Source organism: Mauremys reevesii, linkage group 13 (assembly GCF_016161935.1).
Source record: "Mauremys reevesii isolate NIE-2019 linkage group 13, ASM1616193v1, whole genome shotgun sequence".
In the NCBI taxonomy this organism is placed as follows: Eukaryota; Metazoa; Chordata; order Testudines; family Geoemydidae; genus Mauremys; species Mauremys reevesii.
This window is the reverse complement of record NC_052635.1, coordinates 18,999,121-19,013,670: the sequence shown is the minus strand read 5'-3', so window position 1 is coordinate 19,013,670 and position 14,550 is coordinate 18,999,121. Positions and strand designations below refer to the sequence as shown.

At 44.5% G+C, this 14,550-nt stretch overlaps 1 protein-coding gene across 4 annotated transcripts in view; it reads left to right on the top strand.

The window, feature by feature from the left end:
- NDRG3 (NDRG family member 3) overlaps nt 1-14,550 on the top strand; it is a 119,372-nt gene that overhangs the window by 78,390 nt on the left and 26,432 nt on the right. For all 4 annotated transcript variants that reach the window (XM_039498352.1, XM_039498351.1, XM_039498353.1 and 1 more), the window contains one exon: nt 3,399-3,434. In XM_039498352.1, coding sequence (XP_039354286.1) covers nt 3,399-3,434 — 36 coding nt within the window. The remainder of the gene's footprint in view (nt 1-3,398; nt 3,435-14,550) is intronic.

The following is a 14,550-nucleotide window of genomic DNA, read 5'->3' as shown; positions in this document are numbered from 1 at the left end:
GCGACTCAGGCTGGAGCTTGGACTCTGAAGTATAGGGTGGGGGAATGGGCTTCAGATAAACAAATAACCAGTGTCAAGAACTCCAAGGGTAGAAAATGCCTGATCTTAGGTTTCCTGTGCACCTTTAATTCAGCCTCCTTGTGCATATGCATTATGGCGGTCTTGAGTTACATGGTCATATAATGTTTTTTCCCCATGACCCATTGCCTCATTTCGTGCATCGGATGCAATACTACTTTCTATCTTCATTGTTCATGTGGCCCTTCCCTTATTTATTGCACGTTATGCCAACTCTTATACTGGAGATGAATAATTTTATTTCCTTGTGCAATTTTATATGGTGCTTATCGCCATAGTATTGGAGTGCTTGAATTTCTCTGCACAACACTCCTGTTGGATCAGGTGTTGTTCTCATAGTGTTTTTATGGTACCTTACATTCAAAGCATGCTCCTAGTGACTTAAGTTGCAGCTGCGAGTGCTCAGCACTTCTGCAAATCAGGTCCCAGGTGTCTCAAGTTGGGCATCCAGAAAATGAGACACATGCACTTGGTGACCACCCGTGAAAAGTTTAGACGAAGTGACTTGACAAGCAGATAACTTTGTGGCAGAGGCAGGGATCAAATCCAGTTCTCCAGGGCAGCATTCAACTGCCTTAAGCACAAGATCATCCTTTCCCTTCCTGCTATCCCCAGCATCATTCACTACACAGTTTCTGATTTCTGCAACAAACAAGATAATCTCCTTCATACACAACCCTGATTCATCCCCAGAGCAGATCCATCTTGTGCACTGAATGTGGCAGGGATCCTGTGGAAAAGTAGCATGTGATCGATCATAGAATCTCAGGGTTGGACGGGACCTCAGGAGATCATCTAGTTCAACCCCCTGCTCAAAGCAGGACAAATCCCCAGTTTTTTGTTTTGTTGATTTTTTTTTTAACCCCAGTTCCCCAAATGGCCCCCTCAAGGATTGAACTCACAACCCTGCGTTTAGCAGGCCAATGCTCAAACCACTGAGCTATCCTTCCCTCATGTAATTAGTCTGTAACATAATGCATATATACAAGGGGGTTGAATTATGGTTACACAGTCTTAATTCTGGCATTTCCTGTCCTGAGTGCTTGATTTTGCAAACGTTTGTATTTAATATTGGTGGGAGGAGGGCTTGCATGTAATTTTCTAAGGTTTTTAAAAGAGTAAACTGAGAAAACTCTATCATATTGATCCCCTGAATTGGGTTGTTATCAGGGTTAGAGCTTTTAGATCCACAGCACAGATGCCTGTCACTTGAGCTACCTGCATGCACTAGTTGGCCATTATTCTGTAGATGGACAAGCCACTAGTGAGACACACGCTGCCAGAGGATTTCACAGTTGTTTGCTGGAGCATAGGAATAATGGATCTCAGGAATCCTAGGTTCTTTTCCAGGTTCTGGAGAAAAGTCTCATTTATGGGTAGACCCTACTACCTCTGTCTTCCCCCATCCTGATCCCTTTCTGCTCCACATCCTTCTGCATTTGAATCAGGCTGCTTTCGTCTTCTCCTCTACCTTGCCTGAGTACCACCTGCTAAGGAAACGTTGAGAGAACAAGACAGTGTCCCTGCTCTCAGTTCTGATGCCTAATAGTGGGAGGATCAATTGCAAGGAAAGGCCTGTGCAACCCCTGCAGCTCTGGGCTGGAGCATGCTAAGTTTCTGTGGAATCCTCTGAGAATTTAGCTGCCAGCTTCTGACCAACCTCTACAGACCATGTGCAAAGTGTGAGCATCAACAAATTTTTACAGCAACAGCAAAAGGTACATATCTGACCCTGCTCCAAAGCAGGAAGGCACTAGAGGGTCTCAACAAAATGGTTGTAAGCATTTTTAACATAGGCAAAAACATACTTTTCCACAACTTTGTTCTTGGAAACAGTGGGACCAGTTTAGCTAAAATGTTCAAAACAGAATTTCAGCCTGAGGCAGACATTCAGCCTGAACTGTCAAAATTTGGGAAAGTAACTGAAAACAGGGTCTTATAGTAGAAAGAGTTGGCAACCTTAGCTATAGATGTTGCTGCCTGCTCTGCCTAAAATCAGAGACTGTTAAGAGGTGATTTGACCCATCTGTAAGTACCTACATGGGGAGAAGATCTTATAATAGAAGGCTCTTCAGTATGGCAGACAAAGGCATAATAAGTTTGACTAGTAGCTGGAAGCAGAAGCTAGACCAATTCACACTAGAAATAAGGTCCAACTTTTTAATAGTGAGGCTAATTAACACTGGAACAAATTACCTTGGGACGTGGCAGATCCTCGATCCCTTGAAACCTTTAAATCAAGATTGGATGTCTTTCTAAAAGATCTGCTCCTGTTCAGTAGTCATGGGTTTGATGCAGGAATTGCTGGGTGGATTCTCTGGCCTGTGCTATGCAGGAAGTCAGACTAGCTGGTGACAATGGTCCCTTCTGGCCTTAATCTATGAATTGGTAAATATCCACCATCCCCCTAAGTGAATGAGGGTTTGGTCTCATTTAGGGTATAACAGGGACATGGAGAATTTTGTGAAGCTAAGATTTAGCAGTATTGCCTTCAGTAATTCTGCATTCAGATCGATAATGGCAGCTGTGATGAGCAGACCCTCCTAATGAAACTAATGCTCTTCATTCACTCCAGGTCACTTCCCTCATGGACAGGTTATTCCATAATTGCTCACTGAACGGTTCTTGAACCTGCTTCAGGACATGGTCAGAGACTTATGGCTTGTGTACAGTAGAGCAGTGGGTCTCAATCTTTCCAGACTCCTTGTCTTGCATACCCCAAGTTTCACCTTACTTAAAAACTATTTGCTTACAAAATCAGACCTAAAAATACAAAAGGGTCACAGCACACTAGCACTGAGGAAGTGCCGACTTTCTCATTTTTACCATATAATTATAAAGTAAACCAACTGGAATATAAATATTATACTCTGTGTATAGTATATAGAGCAGTGTAAGTAATTCTGTATGAAATTTTAGTTTGTACTGACTTTGCTAGTGCTTTCTCTGTAGCTCGTTGTGAAACTAGGCAAATATCTAGAGGAGTTGCTGTACCCCCGGAAGACCTCTGCCTACCCCTGGGGTGCGCGTATCCCTGGTTGAGAAGCACTGCAGTAGTCTTGGCCACTGTGTCAGCAGAGCCGGCAGGACAGTGGCAGGAGGAGACTGCTGGCCTAGTTACGCTACCTCCCCAAACAGCATCAGCTAAGTGGCAAGTAGCACTCTGCTGTTGGCATAGCTGTGTCCACACCAGGGGTTTTGCCGACATAGCTATGTTGACTTTACCCAACATAGTTATGCCTAGCTGTTGACAGCAGATTTGTCGATTGTTCTGGGGGAGCCATGCTGAACACTGACGGTTTTTCTTTTCTCATTGACAGAATGCTGCTCGGAACTTCCAGGACTTTGACTGCCAGGTAAGGAGCATGCAGCCAGAAGGGATCTGGTACTGACAGCCTCTGCACAGAAAGCAGCAAATGGTCCATGTTGTAACCAATGCTGAACGCAGACATGACCCATCGTAGTTCAGATGGGCTTTTATTAGCTCAGTCTTCTGCCTTGAACCTGTAAAGATTTCACTGAGCAAAACTGGAAAATCTCCTGGGAAGCAGCCTCCAGTCCTGGGCCTTCTCCCTCCCTCTGTTTCACTGTCTATGTTAACAAGACCATCGCCCACCCAGCTCAGCTTCCCCTGCAGTAAAGTCCCAGTGCCAAATGGTGACCCAGTGAGCTCCATGACAGGAATGTCAAATTAGGGCTCAGACTGAGCTGCAAGATTCAGTGAGTTGGCAAGGAAATTCCTAATACCATCAAACTCTTCCAGGGATGTCTAAAGTAGCGAAGGGAAATGGTGGGACAGCTGGGTTTGTTCTTGGTGTGTTCCACCTATGCACCGCATCAGTCAGGCAGTGCCTGCTCTTTCCTGCATCTCTGCCCTCCGCTCATGAGCTCTACCATTTGGCAATGTATACTTATCAAAGGGCATGGATGTGTAGCTTTGGGAGGAGGAACGGGGGGAGTAATTCCTGTTGTCCTGCAAAGTGGCAGTCTCAGCAAATAAGCAGTGTCATTTTATTGGTAAAACAGAGGCCTGGGAGTGGAGCTGGAAGCTGTCACTAGACGTGGCTAGTTGCTTGTATTCTGGACATGCTCCTCTGGCGCACTGTACCATGTTTGCTGTTGTAGCAACACCCAGTGCTGGACAGATTTGTCTCCTGTAAGTTCGTTACTTGCAACATGTTAAACTCATGCAGCTCTGCTGCATGTGCCACCAAATTTGTCTGAAGACGCAGATCCCACCCTGCACATTGGCTGGCAAGGGGGGCAGGGGGCACAATGGCTTGTTCTTGCTGTAGTTCAGTTGGTTCAGCACTCTGAAGATGTGAAGTGCTAAGTAGCATTGGGGTCAGTTGACCTAGAGATGGGCAGATTGCCTGACTCCCATTCATGGTAAAGCTGTAGTAATTCCTCCTGATACGCTTCAGCCTGACAGACCAGTGCAGAAGACAACCGTGGTCTCTGCCTTGTTGCTACAGAATGATCCCTATAGAGGAACAATTAAACCTCATGGCTTCCCTGTATTGCAGTTGGGCTGATTCTTCATTGGGCAGCACATGGCATTGGTGTTATCTGGCAGGCTTGTCAGGGGCAGGCCCAAGCTGCTCTGCCAAGTGACACCCCATCCTGCACCCACTCAAAACAGACTGGAACCATGCGTGGCCGGTGGCTTCTCTTCCTCCCCTGCTGTGAGGACTCTGCTGCTGCTACTCTAGCATTCTGCTTGTGAAGGGCAGGGCCAGCGTTCATTGCTGTGATGTGCTAGCAAAGTAGCTGCAGAAGTGGGCTCTCAAGGGCTGTCTGACTCCACTCTATATAAAACTCAACTCTTTAGAGGAGCTTCTGGGAATGTTTCCTCTGGCTGCCCAAAAATGCAGAGCCATAAATGCAGCAGCGATCAGGCTGTTTGTCTCGCAGTGTCTTTGGGGAGCCCCCTATCAAAAGATACAAAGTACTGGTTTGTGAGCAGGCAGGATGCGACAATCCAGGGCAGCTGGGCTCCAACTCTGCTTGCTGGGCCTAGTTATCCCAGCTGCAAGTGGATTTTAAAATTGCCATTGTTCTGAAGTCCTCAGAGCATTAATCAAACCCTGATACAGCCATAGTGTCCAGAGGGGCAGGGGAAGACAGCAGCAGTGATTCTGGATCACTTCGCTTTTGTTGCCTTCAAAGTAGCTAATGCAATGAAAACAGGTTCCCTCACCATCCTGTTTGTGTGCAGGAAAGGGCGAGGGGAGCTCAGGTGTCAGGCCTGGTTGCACTGGGGAGAGGCACACAGGTTTGTAAGGCTTGGTCCTAGGAGGGGAGCAATGGTGCCGTGCATGGGGCCTGGGGTCTGTACGTGTGTGAGCAGCACAGATGCAGTGTGCTTGGGTCAGGAGGTGATAAGGGATCATGGAGCACAGGCCCTACCTGCTGGGGCCTGTGTGTGGTGAATAAGGGGAGCACAGGGCCAGTGTGCTTGGGGCCTGGGGATGGGAGAGGGCAGTATTAACCATTCCCTGGGCATCTTCTGAATCTCCAAAGCAGCCTAGGCTTTGCCTGTTCAGAGTTGGCTCCCTCTCTCTCCCTGCTGGCAGCTGTCCAAGCTTGGCAGAAGGTGCTGGTCCAGGAGGGGGGCAGGAAAGCCCCCATGATATAAAAGGCCTCGCTTCTGTTCAGCTTTCCCATCAAGCTGCACCATCTCCCACACGCTCTCCCCAAGGCACACTCCAGTCTGTAGAGACTGACTAGACGTGTTTGGAACACAGGGGAACCTTATCCCATGGAAAGGGAGTGGGCAGCCTGCGAAGCCATATGTGGACGAGCTCCATTCGGTCCTGTTCTGCCCTCACTTGTTTCAACCCCAGGCCCTCTCGAAGTGGCAGAGTAGCTGAGGCCTGCATTCACCCCACGCTGCTGAATCGTGGCAGAGTTGCCAAGCAGCCCCGTAGCCAGCAGACGGCAGTGAAGTGAGCGCCGGCAGAGGAATGCCTGATCTTGGTGGGTTGGATCAGTGGAGGACCAGTGTCCATGGCAACAACTGAGCAGGAAACAGGATGCTTCTTGCAGGAGCTCTCAATTCATTGTAGTGTCTTTTTAGCATCCAGTTACAGCTGCTTTTGTGATTCAGTGCTGCCACCGTTGCTTCCTCCTCCTCCTCCTGCCAAGTGCCACTGCGGGGCACGGCTGTCTGCCTCAGCCATCCGCATGCCAGGGAATGCTGGATCAGACCTAAGCAGTGGCTTTAGGTTCCTACCACTGCTGGAACTTAATATCTGTTACATCAGCTCAGACTTGAGGCTGGTCTAATCGGGTCTCCTGTCTGTGACAGTGGTCTGTACAAGGAGCACGAAATCTACACCCATAAGCCAGTTGTGCAGTGCTGGAGGGAGAGGGGAAGGGCTGTGGTCTTTCTTGGCTTGGGAGGGGGTCTGAGATTTTTACAAAGGGGGTACAAAAGGATGCCACCTGGTGACAGGGTTGTGACATAATAGTATTCTCTTCCACAATATCCTCCCCAAGCCCCTCTTTGTAAGTATCCCTGTGAACAAGGCCTGTAGCACAACTCTGCCGAAGAACTACTTGCCAATAGCAGCCCTGCAGTGTCGGGTTTGATTACGTGTGTATTTCACTGGCCTCTTTCTCAGCAGGCTGGGAACTGAAATGGACGAAAATGTTGTTCTCTGATTGTGAGGAACTGATGCATCAAACACATCACTTGGGGTTAGTGGCAGAGTCCAGACATTGCCGAAGGGTAGCTTTGCCTCTGTTTGGAAAGCAGAGGTCTCTTTCTGGAATTGGGAGGACAATTGTTATTCCTGTTTGATTTGTATTTCATTTGTTACCAGGGTTCACGTTTTTCAGCAGTCACTATTAACAGTGACTAGCCCTGATTCCAGCTTTCCTGTCCAGTTTAACTCACCCCTTTTAGGCTTGGCAGGATGTTTCTGAAGCCATTACTTCATGAATTAACTTGGGAGTTTAACTTCGTATTAAGCAGTATGTCGTTTGCCTTGTTCTTTCTGAAGTGGCGGTGGCAGCATTGCCCCTGTTGTGTTCAGAACTGTGATCCGGCCCAGGCACTTTTTTGAATTCAGACCTGGGAGCTAGAGCAGCATGTCCACTTCATTCTTAATACACCAGCTACTGTAATTCCCCCAGTGATGAATTAACAAGCCCTAAAACTAGGGCATTCTAGACCATAGACAGACTACTTTAAGGAGTAGAGGACCACAAAGTTCACTAAAATCCTTTGGTGGGTCATGATGGTTTTTTAGAGTCTGCATAACTCCAATGTTGTTGTGTACACATGGAATTGTTCTTTTGAACAGAGCAGCATGGAGAAGATTTCCACTTGTCTTTTTGCATCCCAGCTGACCAGTGGACAAAACCCTCATGTAGCCACCACTAAACAGAACTAGCCACAGACAAACTAATGGCTGAGAAATACGGGCACCAGTATTTCCATTAATGCACACCTCAGATAGTCTAATACACGTTCCCTTCTTTCTGACTTACGCTGATATTCCTCTTTACCATCACCAGGAAACTGTCCCTGGCTTTAGGCGCTTTGTCCCCAGCTTTGGGCTTAGTTCACATCCACGGGCACAACACACATCTAAACCTTTACTAGCTAGAAGTAAGAACTGAAGGAAAATGAGATTCCCCATTTCTTCTTGACAGGGAGCCAAAAAAGCTTTCCTGCTTCCAGATGTGTGATCTGAGTGAATTGGAACCTGTCTAACCAAACTTGCTCTGTAGCTAGGGTACCTAGCCATGCTGGGCTTAGAGCCCACTCTGACAGGATTGTAGCAAATTCCTGAGCAAGGATATGAGAAATCGTGTAACAGGAGATCTGCAGGGTGGCTGCCTGATATTAGCGCATGTATTCACCAAGCACTACTGACTTACTGTCTCTTCAGATATGCACCTTTGGGCAGATATGAAATGAAGCAAGTAGAGAGGGTTTTTTCTGTCCTACTCCTTGTCCTGGGTTTTTCACTGTAGTGAGTTCCTTTGGGATGGCTAGTCTGGAGCCAGAGAAATTAACTTAGCAAGTAAAATCTTTCCTCCTGTGGCCCCAGACAGTAACTCCTCAGGCTCTCCCAGGAGCGGAATAATGTCGTATTTTTGGTCAGTGCTTCCTGTTCATAAGGAATGCCCGGCTTCATTTGTCTTACCAATTGGTCTGTGCAAGGTCAGAATGAAATCTGGGGCTCACAAAGGATGGGTGCAAGTCTAGAGCTGCTAAAAGGACTAATCCCTGATGGGCTCAGCTGTTACCTAGACCCACAGAAATGACATTAGCGGGTAAATTCTCATGTACCCAGTTACAGTGATGCAAAGGAACAGGCTCCCAGACTAGATGGCCCAGTGATCCTGCATGGTAGTGACTGTTCCTATGGAAACAGCACGACCTTAAACAGAATGGTCCAGTCCACAGGAATGGGGGGGCAGGACACTCTGCCCAAAATATCCCATGCTTTCACCTTATAGACTCTATGGGGTCCCTGAACCACCACCATAAGATTTACCCTTCTGTTTGGCTCTTGGAAAAACATTTTCATTTAGTGCAGACAGCAGCCTGCATTAAATGAAAATGTTCTTGTTTAACTGAACCCCTACAATTATTGCCATGTCCCCTCCATGTCTGACACGTTCATCTTTATCCGGCTCATATGTTTGCATGCAGTAGATCATGGGTTCCCAAACTGTGGTACAGGCAGTCCTCAACTTTATTACGTTCGACTTACGACGAATGGCACTTAACGACTTATGACAATTGGTTTCGACTTTACGACACTTGGTCCTGCAATGGAGTGTATTGTGATTCTGAGTTACAACGTTTCAACTTACGATGCAATTTTCAGGAACCAATTGTGTTGTAAGTCTGAGAACTGCCTGCACATGAGCTTCATGTTCTATCAATTCACTTCATGACAATTTATCAAGAAGGCAGTGTGTGAATTAATAAAATTTGGAACTATTGCAGTAGATGCTTCTTACATAGTTAAATGAGATTGATTGCTGTGCCTCTCCTGTCCCTGTGGACCCTGCTAACCGGCCACTTTAAAAGGGCAACTTTTCCTTCATGTTTAACAAAATACAAAGGGGTAGGGGGAGGGGAATCCTTCCAAGCCTTCCTGAGTCACAACAAAATCAAAAAGAGACGTCCAATTTTTAAAAACCCCGTAGGGCTCATCTATAAACTCTTTCCAGTTTGCTGTCTGGCTCTCTGTGCTTTGTTCATGCAGCGAGTTGCCCAACTTGCCATGAATTGTAAGTGAAACTGCTTCAGGCTCTACCTTCCTGAAAGACAAGTAGATAGAAGGGGACCCACATTTTTCCCAGCTGCGAGAACGCACAAGCAGATACCAGGAGTACAATGGCAAGTTCAGTCTGAAGTTATTGACCTAAAACCCCACTATACATTTTGAGTCAACTTTCAGACTAGAACTGCACTTTGGAGAATTCCTTATCCAACACAAGCCATGAATTGCTATGGAGTCACTGACTTGCCCATGAAACTGGGCAGTTTTGTTTTTTCACAGTCCTATCCCTCTGGCTGTATCTTTGCCCGATTGTTCACCCTCTCCCTCTGTTTCTGTCGAGTTATATGGTACGTTCCTATTTTTCTCCCACAACATACATCTTCATGGATTTTCAGTACTGTCACAACTGCACTTGTCTTGGTACTGAGCTTTGAATCACAGTTTTCATAGACTCTGGGGTCTTGTCTGCATGCAGAATGGCACAGGTTGAACTTATGGTATGATTTTTAAATTGATTTCGTTAAACTGGTGCAAAAGGGTGAATGAGCAGAGATATTGGTTTAAACCAGGCTTCTTTGCTTTAGCTTAATTCCATAAGGAATAGGTTTAAATGAAATCTAAATAAGTATGGTTTAAGTGGAAATAAGTGTGTTCCCACAGGCCACTGTTTTAACTAAATAGGTACAAATTGGTGCACAGACAAGGCCTATGCTAGAAGTGAGTTTTCCTCACTCTTCTACTCTGAAACTGCCTTAGACTGAGCTGGGCTAATATTAAGAACATCCTTCTTCAGCAGGATGGTTTCAGAGAACACAATCTTACATGATCTGTCTTGTCAGAACATTAACCCTTTGGTGTTCAGAGTCTTGCCTTTCCCAGACAGCAAGCATGAGGAGACATGGACTGAGTAGAGCAGAGGTCAGGTGCATATCTCATGCTTCAGGCCATAAGCTGATTTGCCTGCTGGGTCAGAAATCATTTTCCTCATGTCTGAGCCTTTCACAATTGACCGGGGCCACTGTGGACTTTTCTCTTGGTAGAATATTACACTGGCTTGCACCACGTTCTGATCTAGTATGACAAATCCAGAACTTGTTCCAGGTGAATGCTCGAGTTTCAGGGTGCTCCGTGTTAGGTTGTCAGCTGTTCATGTTTTGGGATAAATGTTTAGCTGCTAAGAAGATAAATTAATTGAGTCCCAGCTCCTATTTTCTATCTTGTTTGGAATGTTCTTGGTGTAGAGGGAGATGTTCCTCTGAACAGCATGGTGCACAGAGCACATTTTATACATGCTGCTCTCACTAAAGCTTCAGCATTCATTGCTGTCCCCAGGAACATCTTTGTTCGTATTTGCCATGCATTCTGGCTGCTATGAGACTAAGTGCACTTCCCCTTTTGTAATCTGTTACTCGCTTCCCAGGCGGTTGGAGTATTTATTTTCACTTATGAATAAAACTAGATTTGTCCTAACTGGTCTGAAACAGATCTATGCTAATCCAAATTGCAAGCCCCTCCTCTTGCTCCAGAGATTTGTTTCTCTGGGTCGGAGTGGTGTGGAGGAGCTCCCAGCCTGTCTGCCTGCATTGCAGCTGACCAATGGAGGACATCATGCTCCTTTTCTGATACCCATTTAGCCACCACTAAACACAACTAGATGCTGATAAACAATGGTCAGTGTGCCAGGGTGCCATTACTCCATTTAAAATAACCCCTGAATAATCTGCTAACCATTTGACATGAGAATAAACAGTAGGTTTGGCACACGGCTTACAGGCCTATGTAAATTTCTTCCTTTTTCATTAGTGAAATAAAATGTATTAACCTAGAATCTCAGACCCCCATCACACTCCAGCTTTGTGAGCTCTAATGAAATGCTGGGCTGAGCTTATCCCCCCTTAGTAAGCAGATGGCAGATTAAATGGTCTTGTTGAGGGCTGGCTGATGGGCAGATGGAGTTGGTGACCTGCAGTTAGTGGAACTGAGTTTGTGTCTTTATGGTGCCGGCGCACCCTTTGTGTTTGTTTTGAGAGGCGAATGCCCTGTTGACATAAAATTCTACGCCTTTTCCTGACACTCCTGACATTTGAAATGTACATTGTCGTTTTAAAAAAATCCACTCTAGGGCTGTGACCTCTGCCTGACACACAACAGCATTTAATCCAGTCTGTCTCTGGTACAGCTCCCTTGCCCCCCACAGAGAGAGAAAAGGGGGTGCTGATGACAGCATGCAACTTATGAAAGGTGAGCTGAGACCTGGAACTGCTTTCTTGACCATGCTGCCTGGCTGAAATGGTTCACGAGGGTTGGAAAGCCAGAATTCTGCAATGCCCAAAACAACAAGCAGCATTGTAAAGCCAGGAAATTCAGAGTCCAGGTTAACCTGAAAAGAAATCCAGACATGATAAGGTCATGAGGGGAAAAAATGAAAAACTGTCTTTAAAAATCAGTTTACTTTGAAATGACAAACCCTGTTATGTATTAATCGTAGTTGTATGATTATTTCATGATGTCACTACAGGACAGAGTTAAAGTTGTGTGGGTGCTTTCATTGCATTTACACACCTTCACATGTTTCAATGTATTTTATGTTTGCATTTAACTCTGTATTTCCCGAGTTTATAATGGTTGCGCTGGGGATAATTACAGTAATTACAGTTCTTCCCTAAATCATTGATATGTGCCCTCCACCTTAACTCTGTCTTAATGTAGCTTTTAGGGCTGTCAAGCGATTAAAAAAATTAATCATGCAATTAATCACGCTGTTAATGATAGGATACCATTTATTTAAATATTTTTGGATGTTTTCTACATTTTCAAATATATTTATTTCAGTTACAACACAGAATACAAAGTGTACAGTGCTCACTTTATATTTATTTTATTACAAATATTTGCAGTGTAAAAAACAAAAGAAATAGTATTTTTCAATTCACCTAATACAAATACTGTAGTGCAATCTCTCTATCATGAAAGTTGAACTTACAAATGTAGAATGTACAAATGTAGAATTATGTACCAAAAAACCTGCATTCAAAAATAAAACAATGTAAAACTTCAGAGCCTACAAGTCCACTCAGTCCTACTTGTTCAGCCAGTCACTCAGACAAACAAGTCTGTTTACATTTGCAGGAGATAATGCTGCCTGCTTCTTGTTTACAATGTCACCTGAAAGTGAGAACAGGTATTTGCATGGCACTGTTGTAGCTGATGTCGCAAGATATTTATTTGCCAGGTGCGCTAAAGATTCATACGTCCCTTCATGCTTCAACCACCATTCCAGCGCACATGCGTCCATGCTGATGACAGGTTCTGCTCGATAACTCTCTAAAGCAGTGCAGACCAACGCATGTTCATTTTCATCATCTGAGTTAGATGCCAGCAGCAAAAGGTTCTGTAGTTTCCGCATCAGAGTGTTGCTCTTTTAAGACTTCTGAAAGCATACTCCACACCTGGCCCCTCTCAGATTTTGGAAGGCACTTCAGAGTCTTAAACCTTGAGTCAAGTGCTGTAGCTATCTTTAGAAATCTCACATTGGTACCTTCTTTGCGTTTTGTCAAATCTGCAGTGAAAGTGTTCTTAAAATGAACAACGTGCTGGGTCATCATCTGAGACTGCTAAAAGATAAAATATATGGCAGAATGCCGGTAAAACAGAGCAGGAGACATACAATTTTCCCCCAAGGAGTTCAGTCACAAATGTAATTACCACATTATTTTTTTAACAAGCGTCATCAGCATGGAAGCATGTCCTCTGGAATGGTGGCCGAAGCGCGAAGAGGCATATGAATCTTTAGCGCATCTGGCACATAAATATCTTGTGACACTAGCTACAACAGTGCCACATGAACACTTGTTCTCACTTTCAGGCGACATTGTAATTAAGAAGTGGGTAGCATTATCTCCCATAAATGTAAAGAAACTTGTTTCTCTTAGTGATTGGCTGAACAATAGGTAGAACTGAGTGGACTTGAAAGCACTAAAGTTTTACGCTGTTTTGTTTTTGAGTGCAGTTATATAACAAAAAAAAATCCACATCTGTAAGTTGCACTTTCATGATAAAGATATAGCACTACTGTACTTGTATGAGGTGAATTGAAAAATACTATTTCTTTTGTTTATAATTTTTACAGTGCAAATATTTGTAATAAAAAATAATATAATGTTAGCACTGTACACTTTGTATTCTGTCAAGTATCAGAGGGGTAGCCGTGTTAGTCTGGATCTGTAAAAGCAGCAAAGAGTCCTGTGGCACCTTATAGACTAACAGATGTATTGGAGCATGAGCTTTCATGGGTGATTACCCACTTTGTATTCTGTGTTGTAATAGTTGTTTCAATAATATTTGAAAATGTAGAAAAACATCCAAAAATATTTAATAAATTTCAATTTGTATTCTGTTGTTTAACAGTGCGATTAAAACTGCGATTAATCGCAGTAATTTTTTTAAATTGTGATTACTTTTTTGAGTTAATTGAATGAGTTAACAGCGATTAATCGACAGCCCTAGTAGCTTTTTCTCTGGAAATTCCAATTATTGCTTATATTGATCTGTCTTTCTAAGGTACTTGTCTGGCCCCTGTTTTTGTAGTATCTGAGCACCTCACAATCCTCACAACACCCTGTGGGGTGGGGCTATTGTCCCCATTGTACAGCTGGGAACTGAGACACAGAGACACTATGGTCTTGGCTAACACAAAAGTTGTACCACTTGAGCTACCCCGGTATAGCTATATCAGTACAAGCCTCCTAGTGTGGACCCAGTTATACTGTATAAAGGTGTTTATACTGAGCTTATTCCAGTGAATGTGGGGGAATAGGGTATACTGGTATAAAAGTATCCATACTAGGAGGTTGTACTGATTTAACTAGTTCTGTAATAAATCACAAACCTAACTGACCTAGTTAAATGGTACAAAAAACTGTGTGTAAACCAGGCCTTAGTGACCTGCCTGAGTCTGTGGTAGGGCAGAGAATTGGCCCTAATCATTGGACCATCATTATAGTATATTGCTTCATCAGAGAGGAGAGAAGCTCAGTGTCATGTTTGCATGGGCCTTGAGAAGCATAAAATACTGAACCGTAATCAGGTGGGGTGATACCGAGTGAGGAGTTATACACAAGTGGAGAAGTGGCTGGATCCCTGAAGCTTCATTTCCTCACTCTTGAATATTGAATCTTTTGGAAAGTGTCGAATTTTTGTAAATAAAATGACATTTTTAGAG